The 12,898-nt window shown below is 53.6% G+C and overlaps 1 protein-coding gene across 1 annotated transcript; it reads right to left on the bottom strand.

Annotated features, from left to right (window-relative positions):
- Nucleotides 1-2,403: 2,403 nt before the first annotated feature.
- CSUI_006631 (dullard family phosphatase domain-containing protein) lies at nt 2,404-11,672 on the bottom strand. Its single transcript, XM_068066785.1, has 11 exons — nt 8,633-11,672; nt 7,706-7,786; nt 7,272-7,358; nt 6,581-6,716; nt 6,124-6,194; nt 5,756-5,779; nt 5,059-5,138; nt 4,678-4,800; nt 3,967-4,030; nt 3,176-3,227; nt 2,404-2,528 (listed from the first exon to the last, which is right to left on the bottom strand). Exons 1-11 carry the CDS (start codon nt 10,055-10,057, stop codon nt 2,458-2,460), a joined length of 2,214 nt encoding a protein of 737 aa, XP_067921240.1. The 5' UTR covers nt 10,058-11,672; the 3' UTR covers nt 2,404-2,457.
- Nucleotides 11,673-12,898: the final 1,226 nt, after the last annotated feature.

Below are 12,898 nucleotides of genomic sequence, written 5' to 3'. Positions count from 1 at the left end.
CAGGCTTTGGCGGGCATATCATGCATATGCGTCTCCACCCTGCACGCTCTTGAGATTTGACAGGGACGAACGTGAGGAGAGGCCTCAGACAGGCTAACCCAAAATGCTGGCCGTGAAAACACTGTTGCCGCGACATGCCACACGCGGCAAGACACTCTATTCATCGCCCTACGCGGACAACGGCGTCACCAGCCTCACACAACACACCGCATTCCACAGTGTAAGGGGGATGCTACAGGAATGCGACAGCGAAGGCCAAAACACTCCTGCAGCGATTCTCAGGGGGCGCACCGAAGACAAAACCGGGAGATTACTTGACACTTGGTCGTAGCGCAGGCACTCGACTCCCGAGACGTGCTGTCCAGCATGTGACCAGCCATTACGGCCAGCTTCCGGTTTGCAAAACAACCGAATCATCAAATGACACCTAGATAGGAGAGCTCGAAATGTTACTGAAACTAATGTCCAGAAGGAACCAATGCCGGGACAGAATCCCGGTCAGGATCGGAACGCCAGCGCGCGCTGCAGGTGCCCCACTGGACAACGCGCGAACGTCGAGTGCATTCCGCTTCAACAGCACCGTACGCATAGACAAGGGGCGTATCCGCAGGAAGTAAACCGCCCTGTGCTCGTGTGCGCCACTACCTCTGAACTCGAAACTGTCTCGTGTGCTCTTGCCAAAGACACGTACAGGTACAAAGCCATGCTTTCACTACGGGGACAACCCACTAGGTGAAATCCTCAAGCGCCTTGAATACTTTATATTCGTGTTGCGCCGTAATCCGATTCTACAAATCATAACGGACATCTACCTCCGTCTTTGCAGGTCAGACTGTGTAAAGCCGTCAGAAACGCTAAAGAAAAAAATGAGATCACCCTTCCGGAAGGTAGTAGTCCTTCACGTACACATTGGTCACTGAGGACGAAAGGCTCCCCGGAACTTTGTCCGCGAAAACCGACGCGCACGACAAACGACTGCGTGCAAACTCCTGGTCAGCTCACCAAGAACATACGACAAGAGACAACAATACGCGCATTGTACGTACGAGTACGGCCACTGCACTATTGAAAAAAGCCCACCGCGCTCGCACAGGAAACGTGCTGCCGTATTCTCCCCGCCTCCACAAGGCAGCAACGTGGCAGCCAGTGTTTCGCGTTGTCTCCTGCACCCTGTTGATTTAGGGAATCAGAGAAAGACCTGTAGCAAACCTCACGGCATAAGCCAGTAAGCCAAAAGACAACGCACGATCAGGATTCCCTTCGTATGCTTGGGCCTAGTAAGGCACTTCTCGATCAGGAATGGAGCACTCGTCGATCTTCCTCAGTCCTGCGGATGTCGCCAACCCCGCACCACGACTACACAAAAAAAGCCCAGCAGCCTGGACAGCACGTTCCAACCACCGAAGGCGAAAGGGCAGCGACCGGCGCTTTGTCACTTTGCCGACAGCTCGCCCCTAGAGCGCTGAAGATGAACTGATCAGCGCCTGTGCTTTCCCAAGACAGGAATTGCCCACATCAGTGAGGCCCAGGAATGTGAAAGTCATTTGTCTAGTTCTTTCCAGTGCGAAGGGTCTGGCGTTGCTATCCAACCGCCTCTCCACTGTCACAACGTAACAGTTCAAATGATTCTTAAGCGCTCTCTTTCTATTGATTCCGTGTCGGCCCCATCACCAAACCAAATAGAAGGCTTGCGCCTCTATCATAAACGCGAGCTAAGACGAGATACTCGCCTAGGGAACACAAGGAGACGAGTCACGATTTTCCAAATCCGACTCCGTGAAGTGAAGCTAACGCCTACCGCGCTACCATGTGCACCTGCGCTACTCTCTGTTGTTCGAGAACCGCCGCACGCGCGGTGCTCTCAAGTTCTCGTCGTTGTCCTAAGCTAGACAGTCCGAAGAGTTTCACGACCTGAACGAGAACACTCCTTGCCACAGCGCAGCAACTGAAGCCAAGTAAGTAGGAAAGCGCCTGCTGCTTCCCTTCAACTCCCCCCTTAGCCCAGCGGGCAAACTGCATTCAGTTGTCCGACCCCCCGCAGTGCTGACGGGCTTGCTGTGGGAATTTTTACCGCCTAAACGCCCACTTCAATCCGGTAGAGAACTGTCCTTCCGGTTTCCCTTTCGGCAAGCACACCACGGTGCTGTGAAAGGCTTCTGATCGGAAACACTGTAATAATCGTTTCCCAAAAAATCCAATTGCGACTGGAAGCCAAGAAACTGCCAAGAGAGCGGTAACAACCTGCTGCATTGAATGCAGGGACAGCGAGAGCTGCAAAACTCACTGCACGCCAGCTTAAAGAGCTTCACCTTTTGGTGTGCTGCCAACGCGCTAGTCGACACAGGTGGTAAGAGCTACCTTCAAGAAACCTTGTGTAGATAGCCCGAAGTCCTGCGCGATCATTACTCGGAGGATGTTCGCTCATGACGAGGCGAACGTTCACCGCGGGGTGCATCACTATGTGAACCACCCGTCGTCGTCGTCGCCTTCCAGTTCGCCGAGTAGTTTTAGCTCTTCACGGACACGTTCTACAATTAGAAACCACAAAAATGACTGTAAACAACCAGCTCTATTTTCAGCCGTCCTTCGCAGTTGCCGAAGAGAGATTTCTCAGCACAAAAGCGCCGCCACGTTTATCACGATTAACAACACGAGCCCAGACGGAAGATTGTCCCGGATCGACCGTGTCACTGTCTCGCTGCTCCCCCCGGCCTCCCCAACTCTTGCGTTCCGCAGACCGACGCGAGTGCACAGCGAGAACGGCATAAAACAGCGTTCAAGCAGCACTTTCTGCCTTTCGTGGCGGACGCAGATGGGAGTCAAAACCATCCCCGTACGACTCCTCACGACGACTGAGTTGGACATGAGCGACCGCAGTCGTAAGACTGAAAGCCGTCTCCCTCAAAGTAACTACCTCCGAATACGCCATCAAACAGATGAGCTGACCGCATCACCATCCGATAGCGGCACCGCTCGCACCAAATAACCAAGCAGGATCGACCTACATCTATCTCCTTACACGCGCCCTTCCAGACCTAGGCTAACTGATCACACTCAGAGATACGTTACATGCACGGAAACAGATCAACACACCAGCGCGGTGTCCAAGCCTGTCCACGACAATTGGAGAAATGAAAGTACAGAGCTTGCTGACACAGTAAGTGACGTCACTCACCACGGCAGGAAGGCCCCACTGTATCCATGAGCATCGCAGGGATATCCTCAACCTGATCCACAAAATCAAAAGAGATACTCCGCAAACTTGACGGCTACGTGGGCATTCAGGGGGCAAGTCAAGTATAAGGGGCGGTTCGCAAACACAAAAAGGAGATTCTTTCTGGCCTTCAAGGAACCGCCGTATGCTCAGGACTGACCCAACAATACTCGCTTCACTCACGGCAAAGTTGATCACAACTACTATTGTCTTGGAGTGAGACTGCTTGTGCTGCGACAACGCTGGACGATGCCCCCGGAAATGACCCTACTGCATGTTCCTGACCAGCAATCTTCACCAGAGAAACAAAACTGAAAAGTCGGCCTTCGCAATCAACCGCCGTCTCCATGCCACAGACCAAAAACAACACGCAGTGCTCCGACTCACTGTCCGACTAGTACAAAGCGTCCTGCCCAAGAATACAGCACCGTTCTGAAGATAACCCGTACGTCGAGGTAGCCACTGACTACGAACTATGTGTCCGAGAATGCTGATGAACCAGTGCATATTTCTCTGCTGTAACGATTATGATTGCAATACCTACTGGTACTAAAATATTCAATTGGCTTGGTACTTATATGGCAAGTAACTATGCTACTAGGAATGTAGATTTATGGGCGGCTGAGAGTCTGAAGTAAGAGTTCTCCACACAGCCAGACAGAAGGTGGCATACATACGGAGAAAACTGAAGACGGGTGTGTGATTTCACCAAGACTGTCTCTCGTACACTCGAGGCCTGCACACCGGCGTACCGTTGCTAGCGCAGACAAAATCGGGATGAGGTCATATAGCTCTCTGTCAGCCATGTTGAAGAACCTGCGAAAACAGAGCACGCCGACAAAGGACTGAGCACGTGAACGACTAAGCCGCGCGCCCTTACTTTTCGGGAGTCTCAAGTAGTCATCATATGCCGGGCTACGAACGGGGCATTGCCTCAGCTGCCCACTTCTCCCGTGTCCCACACAAATCCACTCGGAGCAAGGGGTATACGCGGAAGGTGAGCACTCCAAAAATGTTTGGACCCCCCGCAAGCAACATCGACTGAGTGAACGAGTATGTAGTGCAACGCACCAGACAAAACACGACAGTGTCTGATAACGCTTAGGCGCCAGGAAATGGGTGAGGCTCCTACGCTGCTGCCGGCAAACAGTGTATACAAAACCGACAGAACCGCACTATCTCTCCCTCTCTACTCGTCGTCTCGGAAGAGACGACAGACGTAACTGGCAGAAAGACGGTATCTCATAGAGGCCGTTGGACGAGGTCTGCTTCCCTTGTGAAACCAGAAGACGTGAAAAACACAGACGCGTGCGAGCAAGACACACGACTACATACAAACGCATGCACGTACATATCACTTATGAGTACTGCACAAATACATACGCACATACAGACACTGACAGCGACACAGCAGGACTCGCCGATACGTCGATGCGACTGAACCGCCGCGCTGCAGTCCTTACCAACTTTTGATGGGAATGGCGTTCCAAGGATGCAATAAATAGGCGCTGGGAGAGTTGTCTAGAAGAATCACTCGCCGCAGATCACGTCCAAGATTGTCCAGATCTTTGATCCACAGGCCTTTCCTGTAAGCATATGCCAGCAACGTCAAGAAACTTCGGGCCACTTGGAATTCTCCCCAGGCAAAACACACACATACCCATTATTTGTCTCTTAGTTAGCAGAATGAAAGAAGCTCCCGGAAAAGCAGCTCCGCTCTCAACACATCCCCCGGAACAACACTCAACTGAAGAGGCTGTCCGTATTTTGCGTGAGCTGCCACGTGAACGTTCTCCGTATAGATACGCACACGAATACCTGCGACCACAGAGCTCCGGGCCTACCACTGACTGCACGAGTTGCGGAAAAGACGGTGCGCGCAGAGTCCTCTGGGGTCTAGCCTGTCGATGAGTGGGTCAGCATACTGCAGGAACAAAGGCAACACAGGTAAAGTGACTTCTTTTTCTCGAGGCAAAACCAGGGCACTCGCTGCGGCCCGCGTGCCGAGATGATTCCCGCGCCCACCAACAGGCCGGGAATGCTTTTCTCAGGTGAAAGCGTGGAAAAAAAAGGAGCGAATGAGAACGCTGATGGCTCATGCCCTTGAGCTCAAAGAAACTCAGCAGTCGTCCCGCCATCAGCACAGAGCCAACGATCCGCCTAGGAAACCCTCCGGTCTCCGCCGTCACGCGAGAAGACCGGCCACAACGAAGGTCTGAGTAACTCAGGACTCACCGGAGATTGGGCACAAACCACAACAGCTACAACAGACAGAGAGGTAACCCGGGTGCGAGACATACTGGCATCCTTTCTCTGTCGGACCTATCGACGACTATCTCCCATCCTTCCTAATGCACGAAGGAACTCCTGACAACTCCTAGTATTCAATATCTCTACGGATTACAACCCTCGGCCCTACAAAAACCAGTAGAGCAAGTCAATAAGAATACGAAATAGCGGTCTTCCGGCGGCAACCAAATCTCCGCCCCCGAGCATCCGGCGACAACCCAGGGAATCAACATACACCACGTGTGTGATTACCATAGCTGAACATATACTGGTACGCTGAGACACACACAACAGCAAAACAGGCATCCTGCAAGGCGACGTGTTTCTCCTTAGCAATACGCCCCGTTCAAGAGAACCTCCTCCGTCTGGTTCCACATCGGCTCGCACGTGCAGTGCGAATGCCGGGAGAGCGGCTCTTTCAAGTCAGAAGGCGGGTCATGAGACAGGTACAGGTCTAGCCATGGGTGTCGATCCACACTCAGGGAAACGAGAAGACTGTTGGCGGATGTCTTAGTGTTCATCCAACAAAGCAGGAGATATCTCGATCTGGGTCACCCGACACCTTGAGTCAGTTTCCAAACGAAGAAAAACGATGAATCATGGGTCTTCCCGCCACTCACACTCTGCAAACTGGCAGTGAAGATGACGACTTCGTAAAACCTCGACACAATCTCCAAGAAATTGTCAACACCTGGGCGCACACGAGTACACCGTACACGAAAGAACGGGAATCCGCGAGGATTTCCTGACGGCCCAGAAACGAAGTGAGCTGTTTGAGAAGAAGTCTTGCCAACCATGGAATAAGAGTGTATCACAAACAGGCACGTCGACGCCTACGGACGGACAGAGGCGCCAGCAAATTTGAATGCAAGATTGGAGCGAAGCTTCTAATTATGAAAGATGAACCTTCACTAAGCATCTACACACCAGCTACCAACAGGCTCACACTACCACAAGGCAGGAAAGAAGTCTGATTTCTCCAGCTGCAGGGCCAGACTCGAGAAGATAGATTGTAGCGGGACAAAGATGCAGCAACCGCAGACACATTCTCTAAAACGTCGGACTATAAGAACCTACTCTGGGACAAACTGCTAAGACTCAGAGGTAGACAACGCGGCATACAGGGTGCCTCCTCATGCTGTCTACATTTAGCTGCACCCTCACCAGGTCGCTTGCATACGTGTATCTCATGGTGTGCGTTGTCGAGTTCGACCTGAAGAATACGGCATGCAAGCAATCACAGCACCACCAACCGCATCCCCTGTGCCTCGGACGGCTGATGCCCTGAATCTCCAGCTGAGGGCTTTTCACAGAAAGACCAGAAAAAACTTGCGCCTCCCTACACCCGCACGAGTATTCACGTCATCACCGTGGAACAGAAAGATAGAGCGTACGAGATTCCGTAGTGGAGAGGCCAGCGACACTGAAACTGGTCCGCGACACCACTCCGGGCACTAGCACTTCCTGACACACATTCCTCCCTCTGCGCTGAACCTAACTAGTACAGCTTCCAATCTTTCTGCTGAAGGAAAGAGAGGATATGCAAAGGAAGTGTCTCTTCTCTCGCACTCCACGCTTCCTTCAAATCAAAACTACCCGTGAAAGTGTGAGGCGCAGAGCCTTCATGACCTGCTACTACACGAGGATGGCGACTTCACCATGAAGCAGGTTGCTTTCGGATTGCCCTCTCCTCCGCAAGCCGGCTTTTTAGCTGCTTCGCTGGCTTGCGCACTCATCAGCAGCAGTCTCAGTTGGTCCTCAACCTCACCGAGATCACAAACGCTGCTACCGCAACGGGACGAAAAGAGCTGTGAACGAGCGTCTCATCAAGATCCAGGACCAAGGTCGTTTTTCCCTGAAAAACAGAAAAGCTAGGACGAACAGTTCTTCCATCGCCTGACGCCAAGCCCCTCGATAGACAGGTAAGACGAAGTCCCATCCGCAAGACGTACCCCCAGGCAAGCAGAGAAAACTTCACGTGTGCTCGTTGAACGCGCGGCCGGGAGATAGCGTAAATATACATGCAGACAGAGAGAGCGAGAAAGACTGAGAAGCCTGAACGTGAAACCTCGTTTGGGTGAAGTAGGCGACAATGCAGGTTCCACGAAATAATCTGTGATCCACCTGCTGCACAGGTGACTGAGCCAGTACGGCTTGGCTCTACTGCAGCCAGAGACTGCGAACGAAAAAAAGTCCGCTTACCCGGTGCTCTTCGCTCTGTGGACCCAAGAAAGGGGGAGAGTTTTCACACCGAAGCTCCTTAAGTCGTGTCCTTCTTCTCTTCTGTACGCAAGACGAAGCGTGGGCCAACGTGCTCTTACGTACCCACAGAGTAACTGCTCGCAGCTGAGACCCTTGCTGACACACAGGCGAAGAACCCGTGTGACATTCCTTGACCGAGAGAACGGTCTTATCGATCGGCAAATATCCCGGGACAACATACTGTGAAGTGGGGAATGTCTTCTCTCTTGACTCTTTGCCATAGATCTATGCAGGTCATGATCGAGAGATGAACAAGAACCCGCACGAGCTAGAGCTTCGTGCATCTCCGCCACCGTTTGAAAAGAATACGTCACGCCGACCTTCTCGGAGTCTCCTTACTGAAGCTGTCGTTCTATCTCTCTACACCAACTGTTGCCCGGAGCTCAGGCAGTGATGTCCCGGTTGTCCCTCCATCAGCTCTCGCTTCCACGGCAAGAGAGACAAACTCCCAAGCAAGAAAAGGAAGGGAATTTGATCGACAGGGGTGAAAGACAGGGAGTTCTCAATCAGAGAACCTACAACTCTACCTGACGCAACGGAGATACGATGACTTCACTTCTGTACAGAAAAGAAAAAAAACCCTACGGCATTACACAGTTTGACCTCCAAAGACGGAAGTGGATGTCCATTAACATTTGCAGAACCCGGATTACGGCGCAGCACGGGTATGAAGTGTTCACATACACGGACGGAACCAGATACTTCCTGAAAGGCTACGAGTGTGAAGATGCGCTCTAGGAATGACCGCCCAGCTTGGCCACACCGGAGAAAACAAGGACAGACGGAGACCTACAGCGACGTGCACCTAAAAGAGTATCAGAAAGTTCGGTGGCGCCGAAGACCGCACCGCGGAGCCTTTTACGTTACCTTTCTCCTCGCAAGGCGTGCAGTGCCTGTCCGAGCTCGACTGAGAGGACTACGCCTCCAAAGCTTCGTGGCATACCCAAGGCACCCCCACAGAGGACTAGTGTTCGAGCCGCGGGGATCGTCGCCTCCATTGTCCGATGTATCGTACGTGTCTGCGGGTCGGCTGGAGTCCTGACTTCTTTTCATGCTCCCGCGGTTTCGTGTATCGCTGCACCTCAGACTAACCCGGCCCGTAACTCCCGGAAAGCTTGACTTGCGGCTATGAAGCCGACTCGTTTCGCACGGTTCTTGGGCCCCACTGCTCCCCCGACGTCCCCCCACCCTTGACCGATGCTCTCTCCCACCGAACCTCAATTGACGATGACGACCATCTCCACTGGTTCCTCTCCTCCTCCTTCCCTCACTGCCATCCCCGTCATAGGGGCTCTCTGTTGCGCCAAAATAGAATCCGTATCCCGTGACTTTCTTAGCTCGATCAACCAAACTATCCTCTCGGTCTGGTCGCAGTTCCCACGAGGGCCCGATGGGCCTTGCAGCTGTAGACTTAATATAATCATCCTCGCTCCAGCCGGCAGCTTGGCCATCTAGGCCATACTCCTGTGCTACTTCAAGAGCACGGTCAGCTCTCGACATGGTATGGGAACTGGTCATCTTACCACGATGACCGTTTTCCGTACGGTCAGGTACACTGCTGTTATCAAATGAGCATTTCAGGTTTGTCGGGTTTCCACTTTCGCCACGCAAGTGGGGTTTGAACGGCGTTCTAGGACTTCCCACCGACGCCCGCGGCACTAGCGGAGCCATAGCCCCGCTTTCCTTCTTTCGCGTGGCATCCAAAGATGTTGTCCGAGACTGGGACGGCGACCCACTGGTCTTCGCGGCGGGAGCAGATGAACCGCTGCTACGGCTAACCTCATCCGCTTCTTTCCCTCCAGCCCGCGAAACGTCGGAACCGGAACACTTCAGCGTGGACGCAGCCAATTCGTCTTTCTCTCCCCTCATGTTCTTCATACCCTGATACTGAGGTACGAAGAAATCTGACGATTTCGTCTCTATTTTCCTCCCGTTGTGCTCCTCCAAGCTAGCTGAAGACTTCTCCTGAAGTTCACATTCTTTTGCTTCTACTCCTGAACTAAGATTCGAAGGCGGAGAACCGTCCAAAAATCCGAATGTTAACAGGTCACCGAACATTAATTCTCCATCATCAGTCTCGTGACCTCCTGCGGACGCCGGAGCAGACTGTGGGCTTGACTTCTGGGAGGCGGAAGCAGCCCCGAGACGCAAACCGAGAGGGCCAAGGAGAGAAGGTGACTCGTCTTCTTCCTCTCCAGCCGGAGGGGTAGCCTGGGCAACCAGATTTGCTAGGGCACTTGGAATTTCTGGCTGAGCAGAAATATCCAAAGAGGGATTTGTTGCCGCTGCCATGACGAGGGAGAAGAGAGCAAGAGGTTGAAAGAGAAAAGTTCCTCTTCCGCCGGGCGATTCGCGGGGATTCCTGGTCTCATGGGGGGACAACGACTTTCCGAGCTAAACAAGACGTACCCAGGCTGTTGTAGCTACATCTACAGCTCTCCGCGGTTCCGGACGAAAAAAATACAGGGACGCTCAGACATACCGCGTCTCTTCACGAACGCTCGCAAAACCACATGGTCCTATTCGGAGTGACGGAAACTCTAGGGCGGAGCGTCACTTCGAAAGACAAAAAGACGATGACAACACCAGCGGCTCTTGCACGGGAAACCCAGAAGCTTCACTCCCTCTACCGGACTGGTCAGTCACACAAGAAGAGTCATCCACACGCACACACATAATCATGCCCTCCCTCCCGCTCCGCCAATCACAAACCGCAAAGCGGTGAACACAGCACACGGCCACAGGCATAAGCCAAAATACAATGGGTCTTATCTCTGCATTATTCCTGCACCATCGCCTGCTCCGGGAGCACCAGGGTTACAAACTCTCTGTTAACTGAATCTCCTGCGGTCAGACTGCTGCAGACCAGCAAACCAAGGAGCCCTTCTGCACCCACATTGTGCTTTGTGATCCCACGGCTTCAATCAGTTTGTACCCGTTAGTCGGGCGTGTGGACAGCTGCCGCGGGTATGTCTGTCCACGCGATCTCTTGCGGAAGCGTCTAGCCACGCGCGGTTCTCCGGGATGACGAAAGAAACCTCCGTATAGCCCACTAAAAGATGTTTCCGAAAGAACATAAAGCGCCTGGCAACAAGTCCACCACAACGTCGCGACCAGGAAACCGTATGCACGTACCTTCTACAACCCCCTCCTACAGGCGCTCCGCACCCGGGAGTGGCAGGAAACTCCGACAAGCGATCTCACTTCCTCTCCCCTTGATTGACAGGCCTTGCAGACCAGGAAATTTCAGCCGCAGCTCCATGTGAGGAACGAGGGGTAGGTCGATATTCAGCTCGAACAGAGAGGCCAAAAGTGTGAAAGCAGCACAGATCCCAACAGAACGCACTACTTAGCTACTATCCCCAGGTGGAGGACAGAAGCAGAAGGGGGGAGCGTGGAACGTACGACGCCTTCTAGAAGAAAAGCCACGAAGAGCAACGTCCATTTAGTCATGCGGTACGCAGGCCCGGAAGTTCCCAGCCCAGAACAGAGAGCCAAGCAAGTGCGAAGATTCAGGAGACGACTTCTCCTTCAGATTCACGAAGAGTCAGTTGAGGCTGTAACATTGGCAAGAGTGGAAGTCAGGTCAGTGCCTCTCATTGGAATGCAGAGTTAAGAGCTGGGAAACTCCACCTCATGAACGGACTAGAGTGAGGATAGCACGCCGATAATTGAAATCGAAAAACCGGCCAGAAGTCTTGTAACTAGCTTGGAGCTGGGTTTTCTCCCAGCAGCTGCCCGGAAAGGGCCTTGCACAGCCTGGGGCTTGCTGTATCCCTTTATGCAAAAGGGAGGTGCCGCCCTCGAGGGAACCAAGACCGTTACTATGCTTGATATAGGACGAAATACCAGACTAACTCCCAAGAAAAGAATTTCAAAAGAGATGAAAAAAGAAAACTTGTACGCTTGACCGGTGACAAGGCCTCTCGCTGCCTGCGGCCGGGATGCTTGGGAGGACTCCGGCTCGTCGTGCGCTTCCGCATGCGCTGTACAAGGTGGGGCTTTGCGTCGTTCTAGCAAGAGCAGTAACAAGAATTGAGGGCCCAGTCAGTCGCGCATATCTCCACGGCGAGCGACCCGAACACCACAGCAGCGAAACGGTTTACATTCATGAACTAACCCCTAGAAGCCGCATGTACGATGAAGAGATGCTTTAGTTGCCCCTTCTGCGGTAGTGGGCCCCAGTGGACGGCGCAACCGAGGCCCTCTTGCCTACGGAAGACCCTCCCCAACGGCAGAGTTCCTCAACTTCAGAACCATGCCCCGTGCCTGGCATCTTTTCTTTCCAGTGCCCGCCTGTCCGGAACTGAAACCGGGCGGATAGCTTACCGAGGCTCTGTAGCTCCATGCGACGGACAGGTAATATAGCCGTTTTCCACCCGGACGCAGCAATCCTGTTGCCGATCACACACGACCATGGGACAAGTGCATCAGGCGTGCAGCAGACTTGCCTAGAGTCCCCCCGCGTAGACCAGTCGGCCCCAGGGGGCGATGCTAGGGGACGTGGCTAGCCCCACAACAGCCCTTATAAGTACGAGCCGTCGAAGGGTGGCCGTTCCGTGGCCCCCCGCCTGACAACTGCCTTGTGAGAGAAGTCTCGGCATGGTGGTTCGCAAGTTGCGGCACGGGAAGAGGATAAACGCACGCGGGCTGTTTTTGGCCTCCTAGGCCCGGTGAGCTGTAGCTGGCCTGGGGGTAGAGGCGCGAGCACCCGTGACGCTGACACCGATGGGCGGAGAGTCGCCCCGTGGCTTTGGTGTGAGGGAGAAGGCAGATTTCGTGCTACCCTTGTCTCCACACCACTAAAGGTACACAACCACCTCGCGGAAGGAGCGGCGCTCCGTGCTTCGTCGTGTAGCATTAATTGCCCCACCACACGCAGCACCTAAGCACCTTTGTGACCTTCAGCCGTAGCCTTGAGAGAGTCAACGTCTACCGAGACTGGACCGTGTTTTGACGGTCCGAAACAGCGCGGCATCTGCCGGACAGGCTCAAACACGGGTCTTTCGGTGCCCGCCCTCCGAGATAACTTACCAAAAAGCAGCTCTGTCCGTTGCATTACCCCAGCTCGGGGACTAGCCTGAGTGGGACAACAATGCAGTCTGTACCGCACGCATGGGCGCGCCGGCCACG

This window comes from Cystoisospora suis (genome assembly GCF_002600585.1).
Source record: "Cystoisospora suis strain Wien I chromosome Unknown contig_3374, whole genome shotgun sequence".
In the NCBI taxonomy this organism is placed as follows: Eukaryota; Apicomplexa; class Conoidasida; order Eucoccidiorida; family Sarcocystidae; genus Cystoisospora; species Cystoisospora suis.
This window is presented reverse-complemented; position numbering and strand designations above follow the sequence as displayed.